The 21,581-nt window shown below is 46.6% G+C and overlaps 2 protein-coding genes across 3 annotated transcripts; one reads left to right on the forward strand and one right to left on the reverse strand.

The window, feature by feature from the left end:
* The first annotated feature begins 559 nt into the window (after positions 1–559).
* TMEM120B (transmembrane protein 120B) lies at positions 560–9,785 on the forward strand. 2 transcript variants are annotated; one of them, XM_033076177.1, is made up of 12 exons: positions 560–660; positions 2,861–2,979; positions 3,860–3,976; positions 4,723–4,782; positions 5,338–5,433; positions 6,440–6,529; positions 6,825–6,890; positions 7,794–7,855; positions 8,087–8,179; positions 8,532–8,596; positions 8,743–8,811; positions 8,989–9,785. In XM_033076177.1, the coding sequence occupies exons 1-12, from the start codon at positions 592–594 to the stop codon at positions 9,100–9,102; spliced, it is 1,020 nt and encodes a 339-aa protein (XP_032932068.1). In that variant the 5' UTR covers positions 560–591; the 3' UTR covers positions 9,103–9,785. The 2 variants fall into 2 exon arrangements, with proteins under 2 accessions (XP_032932068.1, XP_042635782.1); XM_042779848.1 differs by having other exon boundaries at positions 562–660; positions 8,743–8,815; positions 8,989–9,065.
* A 1,772-nt stretch (positions 9,786–11,557) lies between these two features.
* RHOF (ras homolog family member F, filopodia associated) lies at positions 11,558–21,231 on the reverse strand. Its single transcript, XM_033075874.1, has 5 exons — positions 21,070–21,231; positions 20,843–20,930; positions 14,705–14,814; positions 13,896–14,030; positions 11,558–11,805 (listed from the first exon to the last, which is right to left on the reverse strand). Exons 1-5 carry the CDS (start codon positions 21,229–21,231, stop codon positions 11,641–11,643), a joined length of 660 nt encoding a protein of 219 aa, XP_032931765.1. The 3' UTR covers positions 11,558–11,640.
* Between the last annotated feature and the right edge of the window lie 350 nt (positions 21,232–21,581).

Consider the following 21,581-nt stretch of genomic DNA (forward strand, 5'->3'; position numbering starts at 1 on the left):
AACTGAGGGGCACCGGCCTGAGGAGAGCACAGGCCTGACAGGGGCTGCGCCTGAGGGGGATCAACACGGGAGGGGAGCCCGGGCCTGAGGGGATCCCATACCTGAGGGGAACCCCCCAACTGAGGGGTACTGGCCTGAGGAGAGCACACGCCTGAGGGGATCCCGGGCCTGAGGGGAACCCCCCAACTGAGGGGCACTGGCCTGAGGAGAGTACAGGCCTGTGGGGATCCCGGGTCTGAGGGGATCTCGGGCCTCAGGGGAGCTCACACCTGAGGAGATCCCACATCTGAGGGGATCCCGGGCCTCAGGGGAGCTCACACCTGAGGGGACCCCGCACCTGAGGGGATCTCCGGCCCAAGGGGAGCGCAGACAGCAGCGTTCCCTCACCTCCTCACCTGCCGGGTCCCTCCCCTGAGGCGGGCGGTGTTGGGGGGGAGCGGGGGGGGCGGGGCTGCGGGTGGCGCGTGCCGCCGCGGGGCCGCGCCCATGACCGCGCGCGATGACGTCAGCGGCGCACGCGGCGCGCGGGCCCGGGGGGTGCGGGCGGCGGGCGCGCGCGGGCGGCCCGCGGAGCTGGCGCGGCCCCGCGCCATGCGGGACCAGCTGGAGCGGTGCCTCGGCGAGTGGCGGGAGCTGGAGGAGGAGTTCCGGCAGCTCCAGGTGAGCGGCGGGGCCCTGCGGGGCATCGCGGTGCCTCCCCCTCCTGCGCGGATGCAGCTTCCCCCGCACTGCCCCGCGCTGCCCTTGCCGGCTCCGCTTCTCATGGTGATGCGGGTCCGACTCCGGCTCGCCACCCCCGGCAGGAGCGGGACCGGGGGTCCCCATCGCCGGCCGCATCCCTGGGCCGGCTCGGCGGGAGCAGAGGTGCGGGCGGGCTCCCCCCAGCCCCGCCCGGGTCGGCCAGGCGTGCTCGGTGCCTTGGCTGCGGCCGCGGGATGCCCGCACGGAGCGCAGCGGGGCGAGGATGAGCATCCCTGCACCGCACCCACCAACAGCCCGAGCCCCGCTGCCCGGGCTGCGAGCGCCTGGGACAGCCCAGACCGAGCCGTGGCCGTGCCCCGGGTCCATCCGAGCATCCCGAGATCCTCAGATCCCGAGATGTGCCGCGGTTCCCGCAGCTGGAGCAAGGATAGAGAAGGGGGCGCGGTGTGTTTGTGCACCCGCGGCGCGGTGCAAAGAGCGATGCGGGCAGCGCCCGTCCCGCCAGCATCTCCTGGCGGAGTTTGAGTTCCCGTGGTGGGATACGACGGGTCCAAGTGCTGATTTTCCGTCTTGCAAAAGTACATTGAGGGACAGAAAGGTTTCGGAGTGGGGGCCAAGAGCTGTTCTACGAGATGCTTTTATCTCCAGAAGCGTTCCCTTCCTTCCCTGCTTGTCACCAGTGCTGCACCTGTACACGTGCTTTAAACCTTAAAGCCAGTTTTAAAGTACAGCCGACTGTTCTCAGTCTAGAGACTGTTTCAGCCTCTTTTAGACTGTTCCACAGAATGTGCATGCAAAAAAATAAAGTGTGATTTCCAGATTTAGTTTGTTTCTTAATTAAAACTCAGTTCAGGTTGTATTCCTGTTAGCAGAAACACGGGCTGGGTGCTGGGGAGACCAGCTGGGATGGGTTTGTTGGTCACTTGTTTGCTGCGTTCATCTTCTCAACCAAGTTCCCTGCCTGAGTTTGACCTAAACCACAGCAAATGTCAGCGATTTGTCCCTGCCTCAGTTTCCCCACCTGTAAAAGGAAAGCAGAAACACTTTCAGTGAGGTGGCAGCTGCTGGTGGTCGAGGTGTCATTGTCGAGGTGTGCTCAGCAAAACCAAAGTGAGCCTGGAACGGTGAGAGCTGCGGTGCCTGTACGGGGTTAGTTTGGTTATTAAGGTCTTTAAATCAGACACTGGAGCTTGTTTTACATTGTTCTTGAAAATAAAGAACAGCTACCAGGTGGGTCCTGGCAAGGAAGAGAGCAAGGATTTGGTTTGTGTGGTTTCACCACCATGTTTATGCTCTGGGAAGAGCGGTGGGAATTTCCTGTGGTCGTTGGTGTTCTGGTTGGTGAAACAGCCATGGAACCCACAATCTCTCTTGGCACTATCCCTGCAAAATCTGTTTTCCAACTTAGTGTAAGTCTTAAAATTGGCTCAGAGGTCATTGTTTGGTGCTTGGGGCGCCCTTTATGGGATGAATTTGCGGTTGGTGAGTGTGTCCTCGTTATGGCTGAGCACTAATTGGGGGCTTCAGGGGACCAATGAGCTGTGATAAAGCAGTTCCTCCCAGGGAGCATCTGAGGCCACAGGCAGGGACATCAGTTCAGCTCTTTACCCAGAATATGGGGCAGTAGGTTGCTTGAATATCCATGGGGTTGGGATGGCAGTGGTGGCCAGGTGGTGCCTAAATCCCCAGCCATGGATTTGTGCCTGGTGTTGTGTCTTTCTCCTCCTCCCCTCCCACTCTGTTAAGTCCTCATTTTTTTCCTCCAAGATTTAATCTGGCTGTGAAATTGGAGTGCCCTTTGATTTAGCCACTATTTGATGGGAATGGATCAGGATCAAATGGAGGATTAGGGGATTCAAGGATTAGGGGCTTCATTGCAGGGTGGGATGCGAGTGAGGAGCTCCTGAGCAGGAAAGCTTTTTAAAGAGGAAATGAGAGGAGTGTAGAGGATGCTTTTCCTCTTGCAGGAATTTCATCAGTGTCCAGTTAAGACCTTTTGTAGCTGTACTGGTTTGGCATCTCCCCCTCCTTGCTTGTTAAAGGGGTGCCTGTTGTATTCCATAAAACCAGGATTTTCCTTGTTTCCCTTAGAGATGAGGACCAAATGCCATGAATAACCTAGAAGGGCTCTTCCTACCAACCATCTCTTTTCCTGCAGGAAACACACAAAGTTTACAGGCAGAAACTGGAAGAAGTCACCAGCTTGCAGACAGCCTGCAGCAGCTCCATACACCGGCAGAAGAAGACACTGAGGGATCTGAAGCACAGCCTGCAACGGTAACTGGAGACCTGGAGGGTGGAGGAGGCAGGGATGGGATAGTTCTCCTTCCCAAAGGCTGAATGCTTGGATTTTTTAGTACTTTTAGTGGACAATCTATGTTGCAGTGCTAAAGTTGTTCCATATTACAGCCAAGTAGAATGTTGATTACAGCATGAGAGAGGGAGTTCTGTAAATAAAGAAGTTTAAGGGTGCTGGTGTGGGTGTTTTCCTTGCAGTGCATGCTGTACATTGTAGGGCTGTGCAGCTTTTGGCTGTGCCAGGTGAGCAATGCTTTGCTCTTTAAACTGCACTGGAAGAACAACAACACTGAAGGTGTAACTTGCTCCTGGGTGGATTTACAGGAGGGAACTGTCTCTGGCTGCTTGGCTGATCCCAGGAGCCATGGGCTGAATTCCTTATGTGCAGCACCTCTGACACCACAGGCTGCTGGCTGTGCTGCTCACTTCTCTCGGGTTAACATTAATTACTAAAACTATTTGTCAGTAAATCATCAGCTCTGTGTCCTGTTACATCCTGAAATACTTCATACCTGAAGAGCTGCAGCCTCTGCAAGGGCAGTGCCTGAAACCACGCACAAAGTTCCCAGGGTGGAGGGAGCTCCTTCAGAAGAGCACAATATTCCCACGCCATCCTGTCACTGAGCTGATGACAAGAGAAGCAGATTTATAAACCAACTGGTTGAAGTAACCTACAGCAGTACAAACCTGGCAGTGAGATAAAGTCATGATGAGACAAATGGTGCTGCAGAAATGCAGGAGCGAAGCGCATCACCTCACAGAGCCAGCTCGTTAACAGCCTGGATTTTATGACATTATTGTCCTAATAAAAAGGAGGTGAAAACACGAACAGGAATATCTTGTTTCTGTGTTCTTGCAGGTGCAAGCCCAGAGCAAGTCCTGAGGAGTTTGCTCTTATTCAGGAGATCAGCAGCCAGATCAAGGAGAGGCAGAATGCCTTCTTTGACATGGAAGCCTACCTACCCAAGAGGAACGGGTGCGTGCTCCGCCAGGGATTGCGCGCTCCAGGAATTTTGGATTTTCAAATGTTCACAGTGCTTTGTTCCTGAAGGAAAAGGTTGAAAAAAGACATGTAAAATTGGATTAGTCATAAATCTCTTGCTGAGCTGCTGTGTCAGTTGTACACAGAATTCATTAGCTGTGAGTGGATGTAAATGTGTGTGGGCAGTGCTGGTTTTCTGTTAAAATTACAATAACCTGCACTGGCAAGGGATTCTGCAGTTCACTGTCCCACACTGATTTTTCCTGGGCTGATTTTTTTGAGGGCTGAATCAGCACAAGACTTTTCTCTTTTTTTTTTTTTAATAATATTTTTAACCAACTTTTAACGCTTTCTTCAAGTGGGGTTGCTAGGACAGAGTTGTGTCAGTTGTCAAGGGCTGTGTCATGCTGCATCCCCTCAGAAGTTTCTATCAGAAATTTTTCTTCCAAATCCTCCCTGTGTTTGGGTTTGGACAGTGCATACTACATTTATTGCCCTTAGACTGCAGTGCAAAAAAGGGACTATAAAAATAAACCTTCTCAAGTAACTTCCTGGAAATGCTGACCAACATTTCCACGTGTAAAGCCTCTTCTGTGGTCTTTCCATCCAGTTTGTCTTAATTAAAAACCCCCAGTAAACCTGGCTTTGGCAGAGTCAGTCTTATCACCTCAATCTAGATTGTTCTGTAGTGTTAAAATAAAACAACTTACTTGGATCTGCTCTTTGCTTTTGTCTTCCAGCTTGTACTTAAATCTGGTGCTGGGAAACGTGAATGTCACTCTCCTGAGCAACCAAGCCAAGTGAGTGAGCCTCCCCACATGTGTGAATTTGGGTTTCTCTGGGCCAGCTGTGGGTGTGGACTGAAGCCCAGAGAGGGGAATGCATTTCTCTTAGACCTGCTAAGGGAAATGTTGAGGGTGGGTGGTTGGACTATGACATGGGGATAAGCTGACATCTTATGTAGCTCAAATTGATTCCATCCACCACTTGCTTTTAAGCTCAGCTCAGCCTGTGGCTTTAATTGTAAAAGTGGAGTTTTTTTGTGCTGAAAAATGGTGCTGTGACTTCTAGGCATACAATGCTCCAGAAAGTGGAGATGTATTTTTTAAATCTTATTGTGCCAACCCAGAAATCAGCTCTGATGGACTTAAGGCATTGTGTTGCAGCTGAGACAGACCCTCCCTGCAGGCAGAACGCTGCCTTTCACCACTGTCTGCTGCTTTTCTGAGTGTTTCAGCAAAACCTCTGTCTCTGGGCTTGGCATTTGGCTTTGTGTGTGGTTTGGAAAAGGTGAAGCCACATTCCAGCTGAATTCCATCTGTTTGTGTCCATAAACAGCACCTATTTCCTTCCAGGTTTGCCTACAAGGATGAGTATGAGAAGTTCAAACTTTATCTGACAATAATCTTGTTACTTGGGGCTGTTGCCTGCAGGTTTTTTCTCCACTACAGGTAAGCTGCATTTTTATTTCTTATCAAGTATTTTGCATAAAATTGTGCTGGGTTTGAATTGTCTTATGTACTGCTAAGGACAGTGAGACAACTTAAGTGGTGTTCAGGCTTTGAGCAGTTGGGCAGCAGGACATCTGCACTTCTTTAACTCTGTGAGGAGCTGTATTTTAGCTAATTGTTTTTCCTTTTTAAAAGAGCTTTTTTAACTGAGAAAGTCCAACATCATGTTTCCTGATGATGCTAAAAATTGATGTTGTTATTCTGGCATCTTGCTGTCCTTGGGAATGAGCAGCTGGTTGTGCTTGTGGGTTGTCCCAGGCAGGGACCAACACTGTGCTGCAGCTCTGGGGTAGCAAAAACAACAAAAGAGAATTTGTGTGAAATAATCAGACCTGAAACATTAGATTGTGATAAAGTGTCTGAGCAGCAGCAAGCTCTCACTATTGAGTTTTGCTTAAAAATCAGGGAGGTGTTGGAACCACACACTTCCACTCTGTGTCTGGATGAGTGCAGGATCATCCCAAGAATGATGTTGCCCTGTACAGAGGCTGCCCCAAGTCCCCTTGGCTTCAGGAGTTTGCAAATGACAAAGTAAAATTTTGATGTTTTGGGTTTTTTTGCCCCAGAGCATAATGCTCTTCCATTCTTTTAGTTGATTGGATTTATATAGATCTTATGGAATCTCCTCATTGAATTAGCCTGGAAAGGCCTCTCTAAATTGGATCATCTGCTGCTTCTGTGGTGCTTTCTCTCCTTGAGCAGCACTTAATGTCATCCCTGCATACCTGCTTATCAGATCAGGATCTGCAGTGTTGGATCATGGGGGAAAAGGGAGCCTGCAGTGCTACGTGTGGGTTAGAGATGTTCAGGATGGGACTTTGTGTCCATAGCCTCACTTGGGCAGGTTTTTGTCTACCCAGAGGGAGAAAGAAAAAACAGGGATTTAAAAAATGTGTCTTTATAATTAACCAGGTTTTTTTTACTCTGTGTTTTTTCTGTTTAACAGGGTGACAGATGAAGTGTTTAATTTTCTGTTAGTGTGGTATTACTGCACGCTGACGATACGGGAAAGCATTCTCATCAGCAACGGCTCAAGGTACACTGCCACCTGCAAAAACCATGGGAAGCATGAAATGTCCTTAAAAGAAAACCAGGCAACAAAAAGGGATCGAGCTTGGAACCAAAGCCCAGCAAATCCAAGATGCTGCTGGCCTCTGCTGCCTTGTGTTAGAGGTCACACATCTTTGGTTGGAAATGCCACAGCATCCCCTGTGCTTGAGTTGGGACATCTGCTTTGTTCTCATTCTTTGGATCATTTTTTGCCTGTAAGGCTGGACTTCAATGCTGAAATCCATATTTCTTGTCTAACTGCCCTGTGTTTTTCTGCTCAGGATCAAAGGCTGGTGGGTGTCTCATCACTACGTTTCCACGTTCCTGTCTGGAGTGATGTTAACGTGGTGAGTCTGCTCTTGCCTGCTCGAGGTGCTTCAAGCCTGTTTCATGGTGTTTATATCATCTGAGAATTTAAATCCAGTGTGACCATGAAGCTGTGGCCACAGGACACATGGCAGAGTGTCAGCCTTAATATTTGTTTGATGTTACAGATGTTTTCAATGATAAATAGAGCACTGCAAGTTTGTATTTACGTTGCTGGTTAAAAAAAAAAAGGAAATGCAAACCCTGTGGCTGTAGTTGGGCTGGTGATAGCAAAATTTCTGCAAGTTTCTGTCTCTGTAATTAAAGAAACAAGCAGCACTTTGCAATAGAGGAAGGGCACCACAAAATGAATGTTTGGTGCCTTTACTGAGCCTTGATTACAGAGTTTAAAGCCAAAAATGCCAGTTACCCCCTTGCAGTGGGTGGTGGTGGTCAGACAACTCACAGTGCACCCCACATACAACCTGTCTCATCTTGGGCATGAACTGAGGAGTTAATTATTAAAAATTGTTTTAAAGCATCAGAAGCTCCTGAATCTCTAAGGGGCTGACAGTGGCTGGGGCAGAAGGTCCCTTGGCCTCCATCTATCCTGACCTGCCCTTGGGATAAACTGCACAACCACCCCCTGTTCCAGGGCTCGGATTCTCCGTGCAGATGATGCTGAATGGCTTTGCTGCCTGGAGAAAACTCATCATGGATAAGAGGGGACAGCATTTATCCTTGTTAGAGAGGGGAAACCTAATCAATGAGAGCACTTCCTGTGTGGCTGTAGCACCTCTCTGGGCTCCCAGTGGGTGGAATGGGCTGGGCACCAGCTGCTGGTTCATTTGCTAATGGGATCAGGCCTGGTGGTGAAGGGGAAGGGTTGGATGCATTGGATGCTTTTAGCAAACTAATGGACCTCCCCTGTGTTCTGCTTCCAGGCCGGATGGACTCATGTATCAGATGTTTCGCAGTCAATTTTTAGCATTTTCAATATTTCAGAGTGAGTATATCTTACCTTGCTAATTCAGGGGATAAAGTCATTTTGTGTTAGAAGAAAACACTTTAGTTTGCTAGATACTGGATTATTAAACTGTAGGAATATAAAGATAGTCTACAAATATGTAATATAAACCATAATTAAATGCTCTTGGATTTAACATTATCAAAGTAGTTTGATACTTACCATACTTCATTATATAAGCAATGTAATGATGTTTTCTCTCTCCTCCAGGCTGTGTTCAGTTCTTACAGTATTATTACCAAAGGGGCTGCCTCTACAGGCTCCGGGCTTTGGGGGAGAGAAACCACTTGGACCTTACAGTAGGTGAGGTTTCCTGCTCTCTTCCTTTGCACTTTTGCACAGGTTTTGGGTGCAGTGATAGAGAGGGAGAGGGCTGTGTGCCCCCCATTGCAGATCTGCCCCCTGCCTGGCTGCCTGTGTCCCAAGGCAGGAAGGGCAGAGAGACTTTTATCCTCCTCCTTGAGTCCTGGGTCAGGAGCAGAGGAATCTGATCTTTGTCAGGTGGAGGTTTTGGTCATCCCTAACTACAGCAATTTCAATAAAACATTTTACTTGACAAGAATAGCCTTTATGGGGTGGTCTGTGTGGGGAGGAGTTGCACTCAGTCCTCCCTCTTCTGTGCTCATGCTCTGCCTCTTCTGCCCACCTTTTCCAGAAGGATTTCAGTCCTGGATGTGGCGGGGGCTGACGTTTCTCCTTCCCTTCTTGTTCTTCGGGCATGTAAGTTGGGGTCCCCTCCTCTGGCTCAGTGTCTGCTGCTGCACCACACAGAGGTGCCTTGGATCACAAGAAGCCATGACAAATGACTCCAAGGTTTAATTCTTTTTGCTTGTAATTAAATTGCCTTTTTCTTTTCCCCTTTACAGTTCTGGCAGCTATACAATGCAATCACGCTTTTCAGATTGTCAAGGCACAAGGAATGCAAAGAATGGCAGGTGTGTGCTGGCTCTGCTCAAAAGCACAGAGCAGGGCAGGGGGGGTGCTTGACCACATCCTGAAAGATATTTGGGCATCTGACTCCATTTAAATATCTCAGGATAATGCAGCACAGAGCTGAATATAATCCATGCTGTAATATTACAAGCTGATAAGTGCTACTTCCTCTCTTTCAGGTTTTTGTGTTGGCTTTCACATTCCTGCTGCTCTTCCTCGGGAACTTCCTCACTACTCTCAAAGTGGTGCACACTAAACTGCAGAAGAACAAAGACAAGGTGAAGAAGCTGTGACTCCCCCTGTTCCCAGTGTGTATCCATCCCTCTGCCCCCAGCAGGGCTGGGTTTGGAACAGATCCTGCTCAGCCCCAGCTGGGTGATGGATGGGCTCAGGACTCTCCTGTCCCCGTGTTTGGTGAAGGACTCTGCCAGCACAGACTCAGTATTAATGCAAGCATGGCTCTCCAGTCACACTCCTGCTATTTATGTCTATTTAATATAAAACATGTTTGCTTCTGGGATTTTTGTTCTGTATATAGAGCAGCATGCACCTGCCTGGCCAAGTGCCAGCACTGGGGAAAATGTGAGATCTACTGTAATTCCAATTCTGGAATGATACCTGACACTTTCCAGTTTTATTATTTTAATTCTGGGTATTGCATTTATTGAGGTTTATGAACACTCTGAGTGGATCAGTAACTCGAATGCTGTTTTTCAAGGCATTTGTTTAAGGCATATTCTCAGTGGCAATACTAACCTGTGTGTACTGTGAAAAGAAAATGCTCATCTTTGTACCATACTGCTGCTATATACACCCCTAAAAAGCTATTTAAAGAAGAGAAAATCCTCCTCTGAAAACAAAATCATGCAAGCAAAAGCAGTTTTTAAATGGCAGGGAAGTCTGCTAGCCCTTTTCCAGGGAGACCAGGTCATTTGTCCAGGCCTGAAAGGACCTAAAATAAACTATTCAATATGCAGCTGCCTCTGCCTCTTCTTAGTAACAAACACATGGCCCTTGGGATGGTTTTTGAGATGTGGCTCTGGAAAGGGGAGGACAGGCTCAGCTTAAATATTAAATACTTTGTTCAGGTGCTGCACTTGTACCTATAGTGAAGAGAATGGAAAGGCTGGGTCAAGGGGACAAACACTGAATGCTGCCCTGCTAAAGTCCTTGTGCTGCTTGAATTCACACCCACTCATTGGAACACCCTTTTTGGATGCTGTAACTTCTGCACCTCCTCAGGCAGCTGCAGCAATGAGCTGCCTTGGGCTGTCTTTTCCCTTTGAGCCAGCACAAAGCCCAAAGTGGGCACATCCTCTGCAGTGTGAGTGGAAGAGTGCCCTCCTCCCCAGAGTGTGCTCACAAGGGACACATAATGCACCACAGCCTTGAGATGGATTCATCAGTTCTGATGCTGCAAATTAGCAAAATTACCTTTGCCACGTTGCTGTCCTGTGGGCATGAACAATAAACTGCAATTTGCATATTTCCAACACTTTTCACACCAGCTGGGCTCTATTTTGCTTTCTTTTGCACATCCTGTGAGGTTTTTTTTTACTCCTTTTTTTTAAACTCTCAGTTTTTGAGATGTAAATTGTTTTCTGTTGGGAGCAATGCTAAAACCTGGTTCTGCAGGGGTGAGTAATGTGAATTCTGCGAACTGAGATTCTCAGAAATTCAGATTAAAAAAACCAGAGCCATTTCCACTGTGGAGAATGTCACTGTCTGAACATTGGTGTTTCAGAACTGGGTGAGGTGAGGAGTGGTTCCTTTACTGACAAGTGGAGAAAAGGCTGCACAATTCTTCAAGGTTTTTCTATAGTCAAGGATGTGCACAAACTTCCAATTAATTTAATTTCCCCTTTTAGGCTTATAGGTATTCACAAACCTTAATTAAATCAAAACAAATTAGGGGAAAATCTAAAAGAAAAATAAAAAGCTTTTTCAAGGGTCAAGATGTGTTAACTCTGCATGTAAAACAATAATGATGGCTTGCTCCAGAACAGTTTTGCACTTTTAATTTATACCAGTAGAGATGATTTCACGAGAGAATGAATTTTTCCTCCAGTGTGCACCATGATTTGCATCTGTCTTGTATTAAATAAGCTGTAAATGTTTATCATAAGACTGACTTAACATTACATGTAGTAGCTGCTTGGAGCACTCTAAATCTGAGTGCTGTAAATTAACTATTTCCCATGATACTCCACTACTTAATTGGAGCAACTGATGTATTTCCATTGATAAATGCCACTTTCCATTCCATCAGCAGGCCTTGGAGAACTGTGAGGTTCAAATCTGCAGAGCTGGTCCAGGGGGTGGTGGATGTTCCATCTGCACTCAGGAGGCAGCTTGAGGCCAACTCATGCCATTGCCACCAAGTTAATTAACTTGAAAATGTTAAGACCAAACTTCTCATCTCTTCAAAGGTGCCTGATGAACTGCTTTAACATTGCTTCTGCAAGGTGTGAGTCTTCTACTGGAAAAAGGCAGTAAATTGGAACTCTAATGTGCCACAATTATTTTGCAGAGGAAGAAAAACTCCAGCACTGAGTTAGATAGTAGCAGTTGTTCATTACAGTTTAAATAGTGAGTTGTTCACACTTAGAAGAAAAAGCCAGATGGGTGAGGGCACCCAGCATGAGTTAACTGTGATAAACAGCTCTGAAAATTCTGTGAGAACAATGTAACAAAAGTGCAAAAATACTAAAAATAATTAAAATTTTAAAAATAAAAATTATCCTAGGAATACAAACATGTTTAAAAAAAGAAGGTTTTTAAAGTTAAACTGTTTATAAAATCTGAATCACTCGGTTCTTGTGCAGTCCAGATCATAACACTGAGCACACTTTCCGTTTCCTGTGGCGCTTGGCTTTCTTCATGGCACTCAGTGCAATGGTTGTGGCTTCTTTAAAAACATTTTCTATGTTCTCACGACATTTTGCTGAGCATTCCAGGTAAATTTCTGCATTAATCTCCTTGCAAGCTGCCTCACCCTGGAAAGAATAAAAAGGTAAGAAAAGATGTGAGTTCAGTGGATGAGAGAAGGAAGGTGACTTGGGAAGAAAGGGAATTAATTTGTGCATCTTTGCAATCATGAAGGAAGAAGCTGCTTCTGAGTGCAGTGCTAGAGTGTGAGTGGCATTGGTAATAAACTGAAGCACTGTAAATAAACTTGGGTTTTTTCCACTATGCTGAACCAAAGCCTGGCCTAAGAGTTGAGAGCATTAGAGACTCTTGAGATGCAGAGTCCTGATAGCACAAAAATATTCTCAGTATTGAATTTCTTTAAACTGAATGCTGAGGTAGGTACTTAAGTGAGGATAAGATGTCTACATGGTGGTATGTTTTTCAAGCCTGACCTTAACTATTCTGTGCTGTCACCTTCAGTAATGAATGTCACATGCAAGAACAGAATCTGCATTGATGCCTTGCCTTGTTCTGCTGGTGCACATGCAGGAACCTTGACTTCTGCTTTGAAGCATCACAAGGGCTCAGCCAAAATCCTCATAAAAACAAGCAAGTGCCTGCATTTTTCAGCCATGCAATGGGAACAGGCTTGAATCTGAAACATTTCCATGCAATGTTGCTTGTGTGAAGTCACTACAGACAAAGCACAGTGATTTCTTACTTGTGATTTTTTTATTGTCCCTGCAGAGCCAGCCCCCATCTTTGAATGCTTGTGAGCCTTTTACTGTGAATTCCAGATCTGCAACCCATGGCTCACAGACTCTGCATTTATTCATTATATTCTCTGGGAGTGGGGTCGCTTTTTAGGGGGAAGGGGGTGTTTCTTCTTATGTAAGCAGTTTGTCTCCTTCCAGTAGTTTGCAAGCTGCAGTGGTGGCAGATCCTGTTCAGAGCCTCTGTGCCTGGCATGGGAAGCATCACGTCATGTGGCTCAAGATGCCATCAGTTGTAAAAAACTGAGGTAGAGCATATTTCAGGGAGCAAAAACCAAATGGGAGGGCTCACATAGGAGACAAAGTTTGTGTAAAGTGGCTCCTTGAGTTTAACTGCATGAATCCTCAGCAGATGGCCAGAAGTTTCTGTTGCTTGCCTGGAACTTCCCTCATGTGAGGATAATAAAGGGATTTATTCTTGCAAACAAGGGACAATCTGCAACTGTTCACAGTGACAGGCTGGGACCTCATCTTGTGTGCAAGGGAGACAAACTAAAAGGCCCAGCATGGTTTTGTGGTGATGCAGTTGCAGTTTATTTTCCTGCTGTTTAGAAGAAGTGGTGATTCACTCAAGGTCTTAGTGCACTTGACCCTGTTCCCTGGACGTGTGTCTCAGCTTGAAAGCTGCTGTTCTTGCTCTGAGGTGAGAGGAGAAGGATAGCTTTGTAGTTTAGAAAAAAAGAAAAAGAAAAATTGGAGGACCAAGCAGAAAGCTCTTGTGTGACATGGAACAAGCTGTTCCATCAGTGTTTCTCCTGTACCTGGGACAGCTATGCCAGTGACATAACACTACTCATAAATCTCACTGTTTCACCATACTTACAGATACTGATAATATGTAGTTTTCTTAAGATTATTTTACAGACTTCAAAGAACAGTCCCTCATGTCAGAGAAACCTTGCAGATGTTCTTGCTATTGGCCTTGAAAGGATTTATTTTTAAGTAGGATTTGCAAAACACATTAATTTCAGAATGGTCAGTGTATTTAACACTGGAATGTGTTTCCTAACATCTTCAGTCTTTATCACAGTATTGATCAAAGCACCAACGATGGCTGCAATGTAGGCTAATAACAATTATGAAGGAAGTCCAGCAAACTTGTTAAGGCTCACAAACTTGTAACAGTAATAACCTAGCTGTGAAAGAAGAATGAGATTTCATGAACATAGAATGCAGATAGTTGTGTCCTTTAAAACTGCTCACATTTCTCTTTGGCACTAAACTGGGTGGTGATTTGACCACAACCAAAAGGAGCTTACAGAAACCTCTGTTGGTGCTGTCAATCATCTCTTTACCTGGATCACCTCATTGTGCAGTGTCTGTGATCACACCTGTGAGGAGCAATGCCATCATGTGCTTTATGTCCTGCCAAGAGGCCAGCACTTCAGAAGCTCTGGGTGTACCTGGCTGTAGGTGATGGGCTCCTGCCTGGCCGCCCTGAGCTTGCGCAGCTGCTCCTTGTCCTTGCGCAGGTCCGTCTTGCAGCCGATCAGCACCAGCGGCACACCCCGGCAGAAGTGATTCACTTCAGGATACCACTGGGGGCAGAAAAACCAAACTTTTACATCTGGCTTTTATTTTATTGTTTGTTTCCTAAAATCAAAACAGTATAGGCAAGTAGCATTTAATGTAAGCTGCAATTTGGGGGTGTCCAACACACACTATTTACATCCCAGAAATGTTTAGAAGTCCCACCCAAAGTCAGCTGCTTTATAAAAACACAGTGGTATCTGTCTCTATGACAAAATGTTTATTTACCATCTGTTTAAATTCTGAGGAGTTCCTCTAAAGTCACATTTAAAAACAGAATTTGGACTAAGTCTTGCTTTGTTTTCCTGGTGCTTTGTCCAAGAATGCTTTGGAGTGTTACAGAAACCCCAGCATGGAGAAGTAGCTGCTCTCACCTCTTCCCTGAAATTAAATACACATGATGGAAGTAGTCTTGACTCTAAGATGTACAATGCTGGTCGTGCGACACTGCTGCAGATAAAACAGTGACTTCATTGCTGGGATTTGATCTTTTTAGTGAGAGTCAAGCCCAGCTCTGAGCACTTAGGAACCACAGAGAGGTGAGCCTCAGGTCTAAGGTCTGGGACCTGCAGCTCAACACATGATGAGTGATCTGGGCATCCACACACTAAAAGCACCAGCATTTATTACCTGACATCTTGTAATATATCAGGCATGTGTAATTCATTTAGAAGCCTCTTACCTTGGCTGCCACGTTATCATAGCTAGTGGGGTTCATGACATCGTAACAAATTAACACAACGTTGGTGTTCTGGTAGGAAAGCGGCCGCAGCCTGTCGTAGTCCTCCTGCCCTGAAACACACAGGATGGTTTGGATGAAGAAATCTCTGTCCTGAGCAGGCAGAACAATGGGGATATGTACAGACACATATTTGAGATCAAGAACAATGGTACAGTAATTGCACAGACTGCCAGTTTTTCATACTTGTAAAATTCCTTCCCTTGAGTACAGGAGATTCCCCCTCACTGACAAAACTGATGGTTTAGAATACAGAACACATCCTTGGCAGGTTTTAATAAGAAGCCTGCTTTGTTCACTTGCTGAGAACTGAAAAACAGCTCTAAACACTGACTGCCAAGTTGCTGCTCAAAAATAAAGTCATCAAGAGAAATCTGACAACTATTATTAATAATTTTCAGTTTGCATTACCCTAAATCATTTGCACATGTGATGCTGTGAGGAGAAGAAACACTGTATTTGTATTTGCTAAACAGAAATGTAGAAACCTTAGTGGCAAACTTGCTTTTCCCAGCCTGGTGAGCTGAGAGGAAGCAGTGATTAGACACAGGATTGTACAAGCCATGCTGCAGCATGAGCCAGGCTTAACTGGCCTTTGAAGCAGGACTCCCCAGCAGATCTGAGGGGATTCTGCTGAATTCTGGCAAAGCAGGGGATTTGTCATACTACTGATTAGGGATATTCCAGCATGTGATGTGACAAGAGGAAGCTGATTTGCCTCAGACCTGTGCTCTTCCCCTTCCAGTAATCACCGTGCCAGGGTCTGAAGGTGTCTTGCTCTGAGAGATTAAGTTCAAGACAGCAGTAATTCCCAGATACAGCTGGAAGCTCAGGGAAAAAAACCCAATCTTTTTCATTTAATAAGGAAAAAAGCATGATTCAAGCAGTCTGTAAAGGTGTATTATCATCTGAATGCTGGAATCAGGTATGTGTCTGTGACGTCCTGAATTTCCACAGGAGAACTGGGAATGCTGGTTTTTCCCACTATCCACACACAGCCCAGAAACTGCCCTACAGGAGAGTTCCACATCTCAAATCTTTGTGTTGATGTTTCAAATGAAGGAATGCAGAAAATTTCAGTGTGCCCTAACTTTACAGCAATGATTCCTGCTCTGGCACCTGTCTCAGAACAAAGTCACGTACTCATCACTTGGCATTTTTGTCTCCAATCTGAAGAACTGCAGATACCAGAAGGCCAGTAGTTCTACAATACTTTTCTCCCTTCCTTAATTTAAATGATTGGTTGAGATACAGTTTATTCCAAGGCAATCCCTGCTGGATAAGCCATTACTCAGTTTGCCTGAGATGTCTGTACAATGGGAATTTTGGATTTGGACCACTTCGTATTTGAGCTTCCACGAGAGGTGTGTGCTCTGTGGGGAGGTGCAGAACAAAGAGGGATTGATCTCTCAGGGTTTAATCCAGAAATAATGCACAATTGACAAAATTATGCATGTTGTGTAAACATTCAGAGCAAAGACTGTACTGCTTATCCCTTCTTATTCTCCCAATCCATCTACTTGTTTGCAACCCATTTGCCATTTTGTTGTTGAGATAATCCCTTAAATGCATTAAACACATCAGGTGCCAAACTTTTTTTTCCCCTCCTAACTTCCTTTAGTGCTGTGTAAAGTTCTCCTTGTTGAAGTTCAGGGCTCTGAGTTTCTAACAACATAATTTGTAAAATTAAAAGATTCTCCAAGTTGTTGTTGGTAATTTGTGAGGCAGACAGGGCTGTCCTGTTGGGAGAAACATTTTGTTTGCTTGGAATCAGAACAAACCTCTAAATTCACACTCTTCTGGATGAGATAACAGAAAAAGTGTCTTTAATTATGTGACACAATATCTTCTACTGCAAGTAAAAACCTATAGATATACCTCTCCTTCATCTTCAAATCCAGCTTTGCAGTTATGGGTTTTTGAGCAAACAATAAATCCATGAGAAAATAAAACATGATTCCATGTGCATTTGGAGTGTTGGATACAGAGTGCAGAGCAGGGTGGGGTGCAGACAGCAGAGGGGGAAGGTGAGGTGGCATTGCCTAAGCTGTGTTACAGTCTGGTGGTTGCAGCACTCACAGGGAGTGGGAAGGAAGCTGCTCTTCAGGAGCTCAGCTGCAGCTTCTCAGCTGCTGAGGATGTAACGGGACCCAGATCAAGCTGTGTCTAAACATAGACACCCCCCTGTCTGAAAACAATCCCTTTCACCCCCTGTCCTGAAGTGCTGCTGCTGAAATGCAAGAAAGAGCCTAGGAAACTCTTTTTTCTCTGTAAAGCTGCTTAGTCTGTGGTCAGACCTAACTTGGTACAGATTTAGGTCTTTTTACTTTAAAAGTTTTAAAAGGAGGAACAGGGGTGAACCTCAGCAGTGACTGAATGTCTGTGCAAAGCCCTGGGTGTGCTTCCTCAAGCACAGGTAGCTGTTTTCTATCCCCAGCTAACACAAAAATGCTGTGGAGGACTTGGTTAAGTATCTGCCCACGTGTGAGCAGATCTCACTCCTCTGTCTTCCTTGACTCATTGTACCATCAGAGATTTTGGGTTTTTCTAAAGAAAAAACTCCACCCAACAGAATTCACCTAAAATTTGCTAATTCTCTGCCAAGCTCCCAGTCCTGTGTGCCTCTGGGAGATGCTGTGTAACCACATCTCTGCAGTCAGGCCCTGTGGTGGGGAGGGAGCTCTGGTGATGCCTGAGGGTGAACAGAAGTGAAACCACAGGTCTCAGTCTCATGGACATGTTCACCTCTGTTCTTCCTCACCTTTTTGCCCACTCAACACCAAAGTGCCATCCTGTGAGCTGCCTGCCTGTTCAGTTTAAAACAAATTGGGAAACAGACATTCTTGGCAGGAAGAAAACTGGAAGAAAAGGACACTTGGGGTAGGAGGGGCACATGTCAATTTAAAAATTGGAGTTTTTTTCTTACCCAGGCATGACTTCCCTCTCAGAGTTATGAGAAATTATTCTTGCATTCACTGGCTTTTAAAATTTCTCTGAAGACCTTGTGCTTCTGTCATCAGAGAGCTGAAAAACCTCACTGGAGGCCTTGCCTGTGCTTCCTGCCAGGCAGAGCAAGAGCCCACAATGATGAGGCAGGACTTCCTCCCCAGCCCACAGGGCTCTGCTCTCTGCTCTGGGGAGCTCCTGCACCAGGAATTGAGCCCTGTGTCTGAACTGCACCTACAGCATCAACACTGCTCCCTTTGCACGGGAAAACTACAGAGCTCATTTACCTCTCAGTGCCTTTGCCTCTGTCAAGCACAGCTGGAAATGGAAACTTTTGATAGAAAAAGCAGCTGCAAAGGTTTGCAGCCCAGAAAAGTGACATTACAAAGCCTTTACACATTGCATAGGTGTACCACCAACTTCCTGCAACAGCAAGAAGAGTTTGATGAGGAAGACACAGTAGCATAGTACAAAACTCTCACCAAAAATTCTTCTTCTGATACATTTTAGCCTAATCCATTAAATTAATTTGTTACCAAAATTCTTGTCAAGAAAAGAATACATTTTGTATCTTGAAACGTTTGTTTCTCAAGTTTTTTTGTTTGTGTCCTCCTTCCTCAGTAAGTAGGACAAGCTCAAAGGTTTGAGCTGCACAGGGCTTGACAATACAAAAATACAAAGAATCCTTCCAACTTTAACCAGCTCCTGGAGCTGAACCTGTTCTTCATCCTTCCATGATGCTGAAGTACACCCAGCTCTATTTAGTGTTGCTCCAAGCAAGATCCTAAAAATACACAACTCTTGGTCCTAGTCTAACCCTTCAGGAACTCAACATCAGTTTTGTACCATTAAAAACAGGATGAGATTAAAATGTCTGCTCAAGTGAGTCCTTCCTCTAGCAAAACTTCAGAAAGAGTTACAGAAAGAGGCTGAAAAGCTGCTGGAATTAGAGTTTGATAGAGTTTATAGATATACAACATAAAACTATGTAAGCAGCTTTCAAACAGAACCAAAATTCAGGTTTTTTCCCCCTCCCAATCAAATGTTTTAACCTAAGTGACAATCTCCCTTTCTTTCTTGCTGTGTCTTACGGAAAGTGTAAGAAATTCAACAGGAAGGGAGGAGACAAGTGTCAACAGCCTCAAGAAACTTGCAGCCTTGCGGCCATGATGCTGTTTTGGGAGGTGAAAAATGTCAGGTTTCAAGGTTTCCAAATGAGAGATGGAAAGTAATTGCTCTTTCACAGCAGTAATGGCAGCTCCACTTCCCAAAGGGTCTCACAAAACACAAAATGCACCCCCTGTTCTTCAGTGGAGCACTGCTTTAGTCCAAATCAGTTTTGACACCTGTGAACTCAGTGTGGAAGGTACAACTGCCTGCTAGTTACATACATGAACAGGGAAATCCCAGGACGTGGGATAATGGTTTTAAACTATCAGAGGGCAGATTTGCAACAGATAAAAAGGAGAAATTTTTCACAATGAGGCACAGGCTGCCCAGAGAAGCTGTGGCTGCTCTATCCATGAAAACATTCAAGGTCAGCTTGGACAGGGCCCTGAGCAACCTGATCTAGTTAAAGATGTCCTTGTTCACTGCACAGGGGCTGGACTAGATGACCTTTAAAGCTCCCTTCCCACCCAAACCGTCCTGATTCTGTGATAAGCCACCAGCACCAGGCTCAGTCTAGGTCCGTGGGCTGCTGGTGGCTGCAGGTCTTGTGCAGAGCTGAACTCTGAGACACAAGGAGCTGTGCACCCCTGCCAGGCTGGGAGAGCTCAGTGCTGCAATGCTGGACCTGCCCAGCCTGCTGCCACATCCAGATCCAGCCCCTGCTCCTTGCAGCCTGCAAGAGACTCCAAAGGCAAATGCTGGAATGTGTGGCACAGGATTTTAAATGAGAGCTAGAACCATGTGACAGCAGAAAATCCACACTGACAGCAAACAAACATAAAAATGACGAGTGCAGAGGCAGGTTCCTGGTGCCAACACCCTGTATTAAGGAAATCCCCCTTTGGTTGCTCACACCAGATCCAGTCCTTCTCTTTTCCTCTAAGACTTACACCCAAACCCTTTGCCATTCAGTAGAAGGTATGTTATCCCAACTGAATGGACTTAGAACAGTGACACTGACACAAGAAGGCACATTTGCAAATTGGGTGCTCAGGATCTTATTACACTGTAGTAAAAATTAGCAGCAAAATGCACTTTTAGATGAAAAGCCTTTTAAATCATGTTTTCAGCTATCACGTGCCGTATACAAGAAGGTAAGTGTGTTTTATTACTGTTAAAAATGACTGGACTGCATTCAGTTCTTATTTGTCTTGGTGCAAATTTGGAACAACTCCACAGGCTTGAACTGAAACAGATGATTTACACTGAGCTGAAACCAAGCACGTGTCAATTTTAGGGTTCATTTAGGAATGCAGCTGGATAACAGAGCCTGGGAACTTTGAGTGGAGTTGCACACAAACCATTTCACAAGTTCCTCAAATGAACCTGAACAACTATCAGCATTTTCAAATAACTTTTACTGCCACGGCCTTTTGGTTTTGAGCACAAACCAGCTTTTTTCTCCTTCCTTATTCAATCACACATGGTAGCAGATTAAAATGCTTTCCTGGTTGATTGTATTATGCTTTGCATCTGGGAATTGGGTTTTAATACTTCCAGATATGTTTGCTATTTGATGTTTCTGAATTAATTGGGTTGTTAAGATAATGAATGAGTCGATGACCAGAACTGTCATTAGACAATTGATCCTTTTTTTTCTGGAAAGCACATTGATATGCGACAGGTAATGGTGGTTGGTTTGTTTGTATTTTAGCAGTCCTACCTGCAATGCTATGGTTAAACTATGCTGATAGAGAAGCAATTTGAAAATCTGACCACCTTTATAGCCTTCAGATACTGGTCTGGTTTAAGCTGACACTGAAAAATCTGCTGGAACAAAAATGGGGTCTGTACCAGAGCAACATTTTACCTTCATACAGTTTCTGCTTATTTGCCCGCAGTTACGAAAGGCTGGGCCGGGTTTGGGCTCGGTCCCAGGTCAGTGTCCCTGGTGGTGCCGTGGCCGCAGGGGATCTGCCCCTGCCAGCCCGGCTGGACTGGCAGAGCACAGCCTTTACCCCTTACCTGCGGTGTCGTACAGGTTCAGGGTCACCTCCTTCTTTCCCACCGCCACGCTCGTCGTGTACTTCTCAAAAACAGAGGGCGCGTATTGCTGCAAAGGGAGGAGAACGATCTCCGTGATCCTTTTCCAACCTTAATGGGCTCTGTGATTGTGAGAAGCGGCGCCGGCGGGGCCCAAGCGCTGGGGCCGGGCCCGACTGCGGCCCCCACCCGGGGTGGCAGCCCCTCACCTCGGGGAAGGAGCCCTTGGCGTACACCATCAGCAGCGACGTCTTCCCGCAGCCTCCATCGCCCACGATCACCACCTTCACCTCCTTCCTGCCCGACGGGGCGGCCGCGGGGCCGCGGGGCTGCTCCGCGCCCTCGGGCACGGCCCCGTTGGCCGCTGCCATGGAGCGGGAGCGGAGCGGGCCCGCTGAGGGCGCAGCGCGGCCCGGACGCGGCTCCGCTCCCCTCAGCGCCCGGGGCGGGCAGAGCCGCCCGCGCCCCGCCGGGGATTGGCCGAGCCGCGCCCTCCGCCGCCTCAGGTGCCGCAGGGCCCCGCCCGGGCCCCCCGGGACACCGCGGGAGCCTCTCCGGGCCTCACGGCGGGAAAGGCCCCTCAGGGCCGCGTCCCCTCAGAGCCCCCCGCGCTGCTCCGTGCCCGTCCCGCCGGGCCGCCCTCGAGCCTCCATCCTCCGGGCCCCGTCCCTTTGCCCTTCCACCCGCACACCCCATGCCCGTTTATTTATTTATTCCCGTT

This window comes from Catharus ustulatus, chromosome 18 (assembly GCF_009819885.2).
Source record: "Catharus ustulatus isolate bCatUst1 chromosome 18, bCatUst1.pri.v2, whole genome shotgun sequence".
NCBI lineage: Eukaryota > Metazoa > Chordata > Aves > Passeriformes > Turdidae > Catharus > Catharus ustulatus.

What these genes read in the sequence shown, in the direction of transcription:
- TMEM120B (XM_033076177.1), top strand. Translation starts at nt 592, where the DNA reads ATGCGGGACCAGCTGGAGCGGTGCCTCGGCGAGTGGCGGGAGCTGGAG. An exon ending in CTGAAGCACAGCCTGCAACG is followed by an intron (nt 2,980 to 3,859) that starts GTAACTGGAGAC and finishes GTGTTCTTGCAG; the next exon opens with GTGCAAGCCCAGAGCAAGTC. An exon ending in TCTGGAGTGATGTTAACGTG is followed by an intron (nt 6,891 to 7,793) that starts GTGAGTCTGCTC and finishes TTCTGCTTCCAG; the next exon opens with GCCGGATGGACTCATGTATC.
- RHOF (XM_033075874.1), bottom strand. Translation starts at nt 21,231, where the DNA reads ATGGCAGCGGCCAACGGGGCCGTGCCCGAGGGCGCGGAGCAGCCCCGC. An exon ending in GAACCTGTACGACACCGCAG is followed by an intron (nt 14,815 to 20,842) that starts GTAAGGGGTAAA and finishes TGTGTGTTTCAG; the next exon opens with GGCAGGAGGACTACGACAGG. An exon ending in AGCCCATCACCTACAGCCAG is followed by an intron (nt 11,806 to 13,895) that starts GTACACCCAGAG and finishes TATTCTTTCCAG; the next exon opens with GGTGAGGCAGCTTGCAAGGA.